This window comes from Vespa mandarinia, chromosome 16 (genome assembly GCF_050613455.1).
Source record: "Vespa mandarinia isolate Hongniang chromosome 16, ASM5061345v1, whole genome shotgun sequence".
Classification (NCBI taxonomy): Eukaryota; Metazoa; Arthropoda; class Insecta; order Hymenoptera; family Vespidae; genus Vespa; species Vespa mandarinia.
The window spans coordinates 309,637-322,025 of record NC_140825.1 but is presented as its reverse complement, the minus strand read 5'-3'; the positions used below and the strand labels follow the sequence as shown (position 1 = coordinate 322,025).

General features: G+C 44.3%; 1 protein-coding gene across 7 annotated transcripts in view; it reads left to right on the top strand.

Moving 5' to 3' along the window:
* LOC118442188 (uncharacterized) overlaps window positions 1-12,389 on the top strand; it is a 28,805-nt gene that overhangs the window by 14,472 nt on the left and 1,944 nt on the right. For 2 of the 7 annotated variants that reach the window (XM_035867510.2, XM_035867512.2), the window contains exons 2-11: window positions 3,552-3,695; window positions 4,516-4,660; window positions 4,751-4,837; window positions 4,947-5,073; window positions 5,991-6,731; window positions 7,016-7,336; window positions 8,752-9,525; window positions 9,867-10,915; window positions 11,000-11,100; window positions 11,178-12,354. In XM_035867510.2, coding sequence (XP_035723403.2) covers window positions 3,552-3,695; window positions 4,516-4,660; window positions 4,751-4,837; window positions 4,947-5,073; window positions 5,991-6,731; window positions 7,016-7,336; window positions 8,752-9,525; window positions 9,867-10,915; window positions 11,000-11,100; window positions 11,178-12,354 — 4,666 coding nt within the window. Of the gene's footprint in view, window positions 1-1,190; window positions 2,006-3,551; window positions 3,696-4,515; window positions 4,661-4,750; window positions 4,838-4,946; window positions 5,074-5,353; window positions 5,573-5,990; window positions 6,732-7,015; window positions 7,337-8,751; window positions 9,526-9,866; window positions 10,916-10,999; window positions 11,101-11,177; window positions 12,355-12,389 lie in introns of those variants that run through there. The other 5 variants (XM_085661952.1, XM_085661951.1, XM_085661954.1 and 2 more) reach the window with 5 other exon arrangements.

The following is a 12,389-nucleotide window of genomic DNA, read 5'->3' as shown; positions in this document are numbered from 1 at the left end:
CTGTCGTTGGCAAATCTGTCGCGATCGGAGCAAAATTAAGATATGACGGCGTTTATAAACCGGTCCTTAAAAATAATCGACGAAGTGAGAAAGATCGAACGACGATTTGTACCTCGATAAACTTTGATTCCTTCGATTCGTCGAAAATCTCCCTGCCATCCTGTACCCGATTTACCCGATTCTTTTATCCCCACTTTTCATTCCTCGATCGCATCGAAGAAAGCAAAACATCCAACTCGTCAAAGTTACGTACAAAGTTACGTGTATTTGGTACGCGTTACGTCGTCTACTACTCCCACGACGTGCGTTCTTTGCCAACAAGGATTGCATAATCGAGGAACGAGACAAGAGTCTCGTGGAATGTAACATGAAAATCGTTCGCGAGCGATTCTCTCGCTTTGGTGTGAAAGAAAAAAAGAAAGAAAAAGAAACAATTCGAAAGATAAGACGTATGACGAACTAATAAAAAGAATGAATATAAAGATAATCCAAAGACGTACGCGTCTTTGGAAGTACGTAAGTAAGTAAACTATCTCCTGCTTTGGTTTCGCGCTTCGTAAAGGTAAGGAGAGAAAAAAAAGAAAAGGAATCGGCTCGTTGCCCATAGCAATCCGGTTAATTAAAGAGAAAGTGGAACGAGGGCCCTGATCGTTCGACGTTCGTCGTTACGAACGCCGACGAGCGACGACGAAACAAACGATCAGCAAGCAGGCAGACCCGGCTCTTCTCTCGGCAACTCTCCGATTCCCTCGGAACGTTTTTTCAAGGCCGTCTCCTCCGCTTCGTCCTCATCGTCGTCGTTGTTGTTGTCGTCGTCGTTGTTGTTGTCGTCATCGTCAAATCGATCTCCGAGAGCGGGCTTTTGTAGAAAAAAGATCAAAAGCGGCTTTTAATCGTTCGACTAATTGCAACTCGTCTTGACTTCGTGGTCGCACGCAGACGCGAGACTCTTCTTTTCCAAGAAGAAGCATACGCGTGGCTTTTCTCTCTCCCTCTCTCCGGAGGAGGCTGCGAGGAGGTCGCGAGCAAGGCCACCCGGGCCGTTGCCCTCCTGAGCTCGATCTTGCCTCTTGCATTCGCTCGGTCGCTCGGTCGGTCGGTCGATCTACGATACGCGTGCAGGCTTAGAGATATCGTCCATCGATAGGATACGCAACCGATTCGTATCACTTCGTATCTGGATATACTCGTATGCCATTATTACTCGTATACGAAATGTCGACGAAACGACATTACCTACTTGGGATTATTTCGTAGCTTTTGTAATACCTGTTCTCGGCGACGTAACGAGTCGATCGCGCCAAAGATAGGATCCGACTTTCACCCTTGTCGTTCGATTTTCTCTTATTTTCGTCGAATTTTTATCCTCCGACCGGAACAGATATTATGTCCTTTATAGACATAGAGTTGGCATATTGCGTAACGATAAGTATACGCGGACGTCGGTTTGAAGGTTTGCGTTACGTGGATTCTTCGTTTTCCGGCCGAACAATCTGCTCGGAGTGAAAGCTGAAATTTTCTGGGAACGTTCTCCAAGAAGAGCGGCCTACTCCGTGTCTATTCCGTGTTCATTCTAAAAGAAAGGCAAATTCATTTATATCAAACGAATATCGAATTCTTCGAGGTCTAAAGAGTTTGTTCTCCTCTTCTTATACGCCACATATGACGAAGAAAAAGGAGATCGTAGCGAACATAGAAGTTGGATTTTATCCCTTTAGAGTTTCTCTCTAACGCCAACTTGTGCAATCGGCGTACGCGTTTGCCATCTCTACATAAAATCTTATGTAATCGTCGTCCCAATGGCGAAGAAGAAGAAGAAGAAGAAGAAGCGGCACAAGGAGAAAAAAGAAAATGCAACAACCGTGAGGACTTTCGTCGAATCGCGCTTGCGAAATTGCGATTCGATTCGATTCGAGGTTCTAGCCAATTCGTATCTGGTTTTTTTTCTCATCTATGAAAAATTCCTATGTGGCGGAGATAAAACAATCTCTACGTACATACAATGGTACAATAACAATATTTCCTTCGGATTGTCATTTGATTTTCATTCGAAAGACGAACTACCGAAAAGAATGCTCGGCTCGGAATCAATATCGATTTCGTAGTTGGTTTGTTCGGCCGAGCACGTTCCGTTCGTTCTTGGTCTTCTTGGTAATGTGGTCACGTGCCCGCCGTGAACGCGCACATTCGCGAAGTCGTGGCGACGATCGACGAGAGAGTCCAAGAATCGAACGATCGGAATCTCTTGTCGATCGACTCGAAAAATATCGACTCGTGCATTCAAATCTCTTCGAGGAATCCTTATATTCGAAGGGAAAGGATGCCTCCTCTTTTATGACGCGGAGGACGTCGTGGATGAACGTGGAAAGATAATGGAAGGAAGAGAGGGAGGTATGCGGTATCTAAATCTGTATTCGAGACGTTTACACAATTCTAGACCGTTCGCGTGCTCTCTTCTCTCTTTCGCATCGCAAACGAACCGACTTTCGTAGGGGGATCGTCAAGGAAGAGGAGAAGGCGAGGAGGAATATCGCGCGCGACGAATACTTGGCGCCCGCGACCAACTTGCCAAAGACCTAAGCACGATCTAATTTCTATAATCGAACGAGTCTGCGGAGAAAGTCCAAGGAGTTCTGGCCAAGTTCCAGAAACTTTTACAAGTGAAATTTCAATCTCTTTTTTATTTCGTTATTACATCAAGTAAGATATCTATACCTAGTTCGTCTCGATGCTTTGATCAATCGAGGAAAAGAGGACGCTCTTACCGATGGATAATCTCGACCGGTTTCGAGTGAGGACGACGACGGCTATAGGAAAACGCGTGTACGTCCACGTGAGGATAAGTTACAAACACCAAGGAGAAAGCATGTCCGAGCGTGCCGGAGTCTGTTCAATTCTAAGAGTTTACTAAGAGAGACCGATCGAAAGTACGCACGTTTTCTACCACGAGGTTTCCATACGCGTATACATACGTTCGTACAGCGAACGACAACATTTCGTCGAGGCGTTGCGTCACCTAAGACAGACCATCCGCAATTGTTCCTGCGAATCTTTTTTGATTGCGTATAATTTGAAAAAATGGCATAATTAGTAGAGGATTCGTAATTGCTACGAAAACGATCTAATCGCTCGAACGTTATCGTATCTCTTGTAATCGAAGATTATAGGATGAGGGGCAATGGAGAATCGTTCCTCCTTGGGGGAAAAGAAGGAGAAAAAAAAATAGAAGGAATCATAAAAGAACTTTACGAGAGATTCAGCGAAAGGAGCCTTCGAAAGGAGGTTGTCGCGTTTTTCCCGTCGTCGATTCTCGAACGAATAGACGACGTCCCGCAACGAAAAGTGGATCATTACGCTTCTTTTTCCCTTTTTCTTCGTTCTTTCGTACGCAGCCGTGTTCCGTTCGCTGAAATCGTAAGGACCGATCCTTACGATGAAAAAGAACAAAAAAGAAAAAGAAAAAGAAAAAAAAAAAAAAGAAAGACGAGCATTGCAAAGCTCATTGTAAAGGAAAAAAGTAACGCAATTTGTATTTGTCCGTCCGCTTTTAGGAGCAGGGAGGAGAGGCCATCCGGAATGGTTCTTACCGTAACCGAGGACACACCGGCGGATATGCTGGCTGGGAGTATGGAACTTCTGGTCCAGCTTCCGCGCGAGCATCATCTTAACTCGCAAAGAGTCACCGTCCAGAGGAGGTAAATTATTGATAATTTTCATCTGATCGCTGCTCCTTAACGAAGTGCATTGTAGAAATCCTTCGATCGCTCCTAATTAATATGCTAATGGCGGCGTGCTCGCCGTAATAGTTCCCCACTTCATTAATTATGCGGATCGTTATCGGCTCGAAGCTCTGACGTAAGTCAACCTTCCTCGAGACCGAACTTGGAGAAAAAATTAGGCTAAACGCGCTATAACCTCTCCCTAGACGCACGCGCAGAGATCGCGTATATAAGAAAACCGTCGTCGTCTTTATAGCCGTCGTAGTAGCTCGTAAAATAATTGACATTTAACGTCTACATTTACGTAACGATATGTAATAAAAATTTAATTGACCCGCCGGTCAACGACGGTAGTTGGATCGATAAAAAGAGAGCCAACCCAGACGACGAGGATGTGATACCTTATGATTTCCTCCGTGAAATGATGATAACGCGCGTTGTCGTTGGGAATATAACGACATCTTGATGTTCTTACGACGTTCTTCCGACGAAGAAAAAACAAATGATATAAGCAAGTAGTAGGTGCATATACCTGCATACGTAATAATGAAATACGTATTCGATTAGCGAAGCTTAAGAGGTTACGACTTCTTCAACATATTTACTTGTATTATGCATTTTAACTGCGCAATATCTGAATGAATAATCGCGCGTATTTCTTCGCTCACTTCAGAAATCGATTGAAATCGTTTGCATTTGTCAAAGCGTCTCTCTCTTTCTCTCTCTCTCTCTCTCTCTCTCTCTCTCTCTCTCTCTCTCTCTCTTTCTCTACCTGTCTATCTATCTCTGTTCTTAGTACTCCGATGATGGATCTTCTCGTTCAAATTGCAACGGCCCACAAATTGGCAGCTTCGAGTTACACCTTGCAAGCGATCGGCGAGCGTGGGTTAGTTTTACCTCATCAACCGAACACGCCGATAGGAGCGCTCGATGCTCTTCAGGTAATATCAATCGATCGGACCTAGTAAAAAATATAGATGCCTCGATATGGAAGAGGCAACAAGTTTTTTTCTATCCTTTCGTCGTTTCAGGTGAAATTACTTCCCAAGCAATGTGCGTTCGTCCCGAAAAAGGTGAAGCCTGCGAATCAACCTTTCGAAACAACATTCAGATTGCAGGTAAAAGGCATAATTTTGAATCAGGCTATTTCACTTTTACCCTGAGATCGAGAACGTACATAGTTCGTTGAAGAAAAAAGGCTCTTTCTTTCATGACTTTCTTATTCAGGTACATTTACCAAGGAATCAATTGTACGTTTCAAGAGTCAGTCCGAAAATGAATCTAGGTGAAATTCTGAACGAAGTGTGCCGTGAGAAGAATCTGGACAAACACAAATACGAGCTACGTCATCCGGGTAAGCGCGAGTGCACGTCTCTACTTATACATACGTCTAACGTTAATTAATAAGTAATAACGTACGGCAACACGATCGAGTCTTGCGACATCGATTCGCACGTTTCGCATCCTTTTCGCACGGATTACTAGGTTTTCGTCAAGACAGAAAACGTTCTTTATCTTGCTGAGAAAGCGAGATAAGAGCCAAGGCTTCGATATCGATATCGGTTTCTAACGAGTCCGAGTTTATGTTTATTAAAACGTTATCGCCAGTGACAATATCGTCTGGACTAATTAAACGCGCCCAAGTAACGACAAGCGTCCGTTCGACAGCGTACTCGTTAGCTTCGTTCAATTCTCGTTAATTAACACCTTGGCTGATAATAGTGATCGACGCGAGACGAGCATCGTGTATATCTCTTTGGTATTTCTATCGAACGATTATTATATTTTACTCGTACGTTCGTCGCTTCGATAAACTTGCCGCTTCTTCGAAAGATATTTCTCTCGAGACTTTGGTGAGTATATCAAAGATATATCGTATATAAATATTTTAATTTGAAAAAAAGTTCAACGTCTCCTCGTCTGTCATTCGTCGCGTCGTGTCGCGTCGCATCGATTCTCTAAGTACGATTCTAAGATTTGCATTGTAATCGTACGGTTTCTTCCGAAGCCAACACGCGACAGCGATCGTACGCGTAGCAATCCAATTTTCTTAAAATTTTCTATAGCTTGCGATTCGGCGAAATGCCCCGCAATCTTAATTTAATAAGTTGCTATTAAAAATGATGATCTCGCTGATAACGTCGAATTAACGTCGGATCTTCAGTCCCGAGTTTTTAGACGGTTCCAAAGACGATCGTTGACGCGTATATTTTACTATTAGGTCATTTCACTCGTTACGATCGATGTTAAAATATATCATGTGATTTGCAGTGAACTTGGAAGAAATACTGGATCTATCCCTATCCCTTCAGGACTATCATCTGCAGGAAGTAACGCTTTACGCGAAACAAGGTAGAACGTTGGGTTCCGCTTTGAGCTCACAGGACATAATGGCTTTGCAAAGGCAAGAAGAGAGACGTAGGCAGCAAGCGAAGCAGAGCGTCTTTGGATTCATGTTTAAAAAATCAAAGGAGAGCTCGTTGAGCACCGACAGTCTAGAGGGTCGAAGCGTGTCACCAGCGAGAAGCGACGAAACTGGAAGAAGTGCCAGTCCGCTTCAACCGCCTACGAGACCTCAGAGAAAGAGGAGACTCGCACCGAAACCGCCTACCTCTTACGATCAAGAACAACAACGGGCTACTACGACCACCGGTACGATACCAACGACGACGACGAGATCGGCGGCGGCAGCAGCGGCGCCAGCGGCGGCAACGACAAGGACGACAAACGCGGAATCATCGATGAAAGAAAAGATGCTCATCGGTCACAGTCGAAATAGCAGCGATAGTTCGGGATATCACGAGGCTTCCGTGCTAAGTGACAATCCAGATTCGGCTGGACGACTCCCGGAAACTCTACCAAGGAGAAACAGAACGCCTGGTACCAACGAGATCCCGAGAAAACTCGTTCATACCTCGCAGTCGAGTAAAAGTCTCGGTAATCTCGCCGTAACCGCGTCCGGTGCCTCTCTCGATCGAGCCCTCAGCAGCTCCTCCCTCAGCAGTTCCACCGGTAAGACCATTTTCTCGTCCTCTCTTTTTTCCCTCTCCCCACCCCCTGCTCCCGGCCCACCTCCCTTTCTTTTTTACTTATTTTACTTGAAACATCTTACCGAACGTACATACGTGCTAACCGGTTTCATCGCGATCTCTCTTTTCCTTGCCTACGTTGCGAGCAGACTCGAATTCAAGTAAGTCTCTTACGGCAAACACAGCGAAAAATCTTTATCCCTCTGCTGACTAATCTCTGTTATATTACATAGAGAGATAAAGAAAATCTTTTCTTCGTATTCGCAGGTTTGAAGAAGAAACGTGCCGCACCACCTCCACCGGTTTCGAGGCCACTCTCCGCAGCCATCTCTAATCAAGCGTTAGAACGTATCGACGATTCCGAGGAGTCCTTGACTTCCGATATGGATCCTTCGAAGCCACCATCGGACATCGGTGCACCCTCGAAGGCCTCCTCGGACATCGGTTTGAGCACGATTCTTGTCCTTGACAAGGCCGATCACCCGGAGATGATGAGAAAGGAGAAGAGCAATTCGATTCGAATGGCCGATGTTAACGCGGTAGAGGATCCTCCAAAAGTAGAGAACGCTAGAGTAGAAGTTAAAAGAGGTAAGCTAGCGCGTAGTCGCGACAGCACCGTTTACAATTACTTAGCCCCTTATAGTTTCGCAACTAGAAAGAGCTTGGAAAACGTTTACGAAGCGGCCGAAGGATCCGATCAAACTGTCGATTTGGTTGAGGCAAAGTGTCGCGCTAAAAACGAATTCTCTCAACACGAAGTCGATAATAACGATTTAATCTCGACCGAGGAGAAAGTTCAAAAGTCTCGAAGTGACTTGATGGGATGCGACGACGGGAATGTCATCTCGATTGGAATAGGCGAAAACGATCAAGGGTGGTGCGTACCCGACGAGTGTCGTTCGAAAAAGTCATCCGCCAATAGATTGATCAAAATGGAGGCGATTGTGAATTTGGACGACATAGAGACGGATATAGAGGCTATGCCAGAATGTGGTATACTCGAAACCAGATACAGTCCTACGAGATTGCACGTGGACAATTATATATGCAGCGAAAAGTGTCAGGCTAAAATGTTGAGACACAGTATGAGCTTTCAAAATTGTCCCACGTTAAAGGACACGAGGATCGTTAACGCTTACGAGAAGACTTCGGTCGTCAGCTCGCGGAGTTTCTGCGCGCATTTAAAAGAGTTTAATCCGTCGAGTAACGATTCCACGAAGAAATTGTCATCGTCCGCCGTGTGCAAGCAAACACCGAGATTGGGAGACGTGAAAACAACCAAGTGTTACGACGGTTCCATCGTCTCGAGTCAAAACGATCTTGGTTATACCAACGGTAGCAGAAACAATTTATCGCCTCTTAGTAATCTTCAAATTTTTGCCATATCGACAAAACCGTTAGACATACAAGTAGCTCCAATCGTATCTATACCGAACGACATCGATAAATTACCTTCGTTGCCCATCATACAACGTTCGAATAACAAATTAGAACCGGAAAAGAAATTGAGCATTTTGGAACCACCACCGCCGGGATTGGTCAGTCGTCAAGAATCGAACGAGAGTTGGAATCAATTTTTGATACAATTGAATTCTATACTTGAGAGTAGGGCCGGAGAATTCGTTTAAGCGTACGACAAATCATAAAATTATATATATTATTTCGCTTCGACGGACAAACGATATATTATATTTCCTTTCTCGTTCGTTTCCCTTCGGCCGTTCGTTCTACGTTTACTTTTTCCCTTTTTTTTCCAACAAACGCCACGTTATAACGACTTTTACAAGTAGCGTTGCAGAATTATTACAATTACTTTCCTTGCGCTTTCCCTGCGACAATCCCCTTTCGTGATCAGCATTAAGAGCTTCTTATTAACAATCACCGTATCCATCCAGTATTGCCATCCAGTATTTTCTCATCGGTATGTTTTTCTTTGTCTTTCACTCTCTTTCTCTCTCTTTCTTTCTTTTTTTTTTTCTTGGTGGTGGTGATATCCCCCGTAGAAAAGGCATCGTCCGAGGAATTAACGCCCTTGCCCAAGCCTCGCAAAGTTGTACGACCAAAAGAGGAGAGATCGTCGCCGATAGACCCGCCGCCAGTACCTAAGCGTAGATTAGTGCCACCGGTAGTGTTATCTAGATCGCAGAGCAAGGATTCTTTAGATCCTTCGTCGAATAGAAACGTAATAAAGACGAATGCGGAAGATATTCGCTCTTCTTTTTCCTCTTCTTCCTCTGGTGGCCTCGAATTCGAAGCACGAGAGACGGACCCGTTGGAGACAGATAAGAGATCGAATCTCTTGACGAAACATGCCAAAAGTATGAACGACTTATATAACGTCGATTCGACAGGATATAAATCCTGTACCGTGATATCGATGATACCAAAATGCGATCGTTTCGAGATCTCGAAAAACTCGAGATCGTCCAGTTGCGGCAGACTCACCGACGAGAATCGTCTCTACGAGGAAAAGAAAACGATCCATATAGAGAACGATTATGAAGGAGATTTCGATGTTACTTCGGTGACGAAGAACAATGAGATCTTCGAGGATAGCCCGAAGGACTCGAAAAGATCAAAGGTCTATCGTAGTCCGTCCGAATCGAACGACTTTCAAGTCGATTCGTTCAACAAACGAAAGAGACATTTGACGTCTCAATCGAAGGATATCGTGTTCGCTTTAAATCTGAACCTGACGTTCGGATCCGAAAAAGAATCGGACGTTGAGAAGGAAAGCGGGCAGACGGAAAGGGCTAACGCAGTAGAGGGGATATCAGGTGCACGTCGCCGTGTATGCGTATGTATATATATATATATATATATATATATACATACGCAACACGCATATCACGTATACCTATATACAGGGTGCTGTCGCGGATATTTGACGTTATCGCGGATATTAAACGCGTGAAAACATCATCGAAGTATCATAAGATAGACACACCCAGCATATACGTATATCTACAAATATTACTAACAATCGATTTATTCTATCGTTTGCCGTTTGGCTTCGCATTGGCGATTAACTTTTTTATTTTTATAATTTATACGTTTTTAAAACTAGCGCGAAAGCTTTCTTGGAATTTTTAAACGAATGCATATTCTTATTTGATAGAGGTCGAGAGGAAGCTATGCGACACGGACGCTCTGCTGCACAAAGTGTCCGAAACTTTATCGTCGTCGTCGTTGGCGTCGTCGAATGAAGAAACCGAAAATGTTTATAACGCAGTGAAAAAAACTAACACAAATCGTCGCACGGAGGAGGATCCGGATGAGGATAAGGAGAACCCCGATTATGGCGAAGAAAGGAAAAATCAACAGGACACCTCGGATTACGTGTCCGCCCTCGAGGAAGATTCGTCGATGGCTGATTGGGAATATCAATTGCCGGCACCACCGAGCGCCTTTCGAGATACCGATTCGTCGCTCTTCGATGGCTACGACACGGTAACTCTGAGATCGGTCGAGGCGTTTAAGGAATCGCTCGTTGAAAATCGAGACGATCGTAGTCGTGTCAACAACGTGTCAACGTTCATCGACTTGGATCGAATCCGCGAGATCGAAGGAAAAACGGTGTCGATCGATAAAGATAAAAGTAAGAATATGGAATCGCAAAGGGCTGGGCCAGAATCGAAATTTAAAAAAGAAGTGATATCGGAACTTGAAACTAAGATAGAAAGAGGGACATTGGCCCGATCGCAAAAGGAACCGGATTCGAAGAAAGTTAATAGCGGTACGCCAACGTTAACGACGTCAAACTTCGCGCCCGTTGATAACACGCTGTCGAATTTTACAATCACCACGTATACGCGTCAAAAGAGTATAGATATATTCAAGGAAAAGGAAGATAAATGTTCCCTCGAAGACGAGGCTAGTCGGAATAAAAAAACAGAGCCAAAGATTTCCAACGACGTCGAGTCTACGCGAGTTTGGCAAGCCGTGAACGCCAAAGCCGGTATCGTTAAACGATCCAAGAGTCATGCATCCGCGATTAGCAAGGCCAACTCGAAGAACGAAGTGGAAGGGCCTAGGATCGACCCGAATGAAAAAACCTCGTCCAGCGCGTCGGTGTCGGACGTCGATATTGAGGACAAGTTTACACAGCGAAGAAATAATCGCCAGGAGGAATCTACCAAAGGGAAAGAAGAGTTGCGGTCGTTGCAGGTAAGAATTGACCTTTTATTTTTATTCGTAAAGGAATACGATCGATACTCTTTGTGCGATTTATTCTTGTTGCGATTTATTCAGGTGTTGAAAAGCATTTTACCGCAGTTGACGAGTTCACAACCAGCGGAAGAAAATGTATCGAAAGAAAGGAACGTGGTAACGCGAGAAAAAGCAAAGGCAAGGTAAGATCGAGCAAATTTTTCAGAATTGCCTTTGGTAAATATTTCATTCTAAAAGATTCCGCTGGATTTCCGTCCAGGTTCGAGGCGTCATCCGACCGAGATCATTCCGTAACGCCGAGCGTGATTTCGTCACGCGGCGAATCTCACGTAACGGCGCAACGAGAGAGTAAAGGTACGATGGACGACAATGGGGAAACGAGGACGAAACGTCGTTACGCTTATAACGGTCCGCCAGCGATCAGTTTAGGAAGTTGGGCCGAAAGACCGACCTTCAAGGTTCAAATTAAAACAGACACAGATTATAAATTTCAAAGGGACAAATTGGCGGAGGGCGGTACGATTGATTCGAAGGAAAAACATGATAAGCGAGACACGGATGATCTTGCGGATAAGCTGAAGAACGATGCGACGATTGTTTTTGGAACAAAGAGGACAACTTTTAACGAAACGATCGCTCTCGAGTCGAAAAAAAATGAGAAGAGACCTATCGTGACAAGTGTCGAATTGAAAAAGACCGGCGTGAAAGAGAAGGAGGATACTCATAAAAAGTCAATGAAGGATAATGAGAAAGATAACGAAAAGTTGATAGACACGACACCGTTGAATTTTCAAGAATTAACCAAGGCCTTTCGTATTGACATCGAGCATAGGATAAAACCTACGTCCCAACGTGCCAACGCAAACAGACATTCCGATTATTATGGTCCGCACCAGGAATTCCTTCGTAAGAAGGTTGATGATACGAGGAAACAAAACGGGCAGCCGATGAACGATGAATTCTCTTTTAAAAGGAACATTTTCCAAAAGGATAATGCATTGATCAACGGTAATCGCAATATCAATGCCAATTCCGAGGGTAATCAATTCGGCTCGTTCGTGGGAATAAATTCGGTGAATCATCGTCGTTCATTCAATCAGGATCAGACCGTTCAAAGGAAAAATAACGTGACGCTGAGGAACAACAACGCAAACGGCATAAAGCCGCACCCTATGCCTATACCCATTGTAAAGGGATTCAAAGTATCGACGATGCCTTTTAAAGAATCGAAAGTTATTAAAGCAGAGATTAAGGTTAATCAAAATGATGAAGTCGTTGAGGCACTGCCTCCCAAAGCTCCGACGATGCCCGTAATAATGGGTGTCACTTTAAAAAGTACTAACGCGAGACCAAAGTCAATGCCGATAAACGTAGATCCTAGAGATATGCTATTGGAGTCCATTAGGAATTTTGGGGGTCGAGGAAAATTAAAAAACGTAAGTACATTATTTCATTTACCTGATCCAACTGA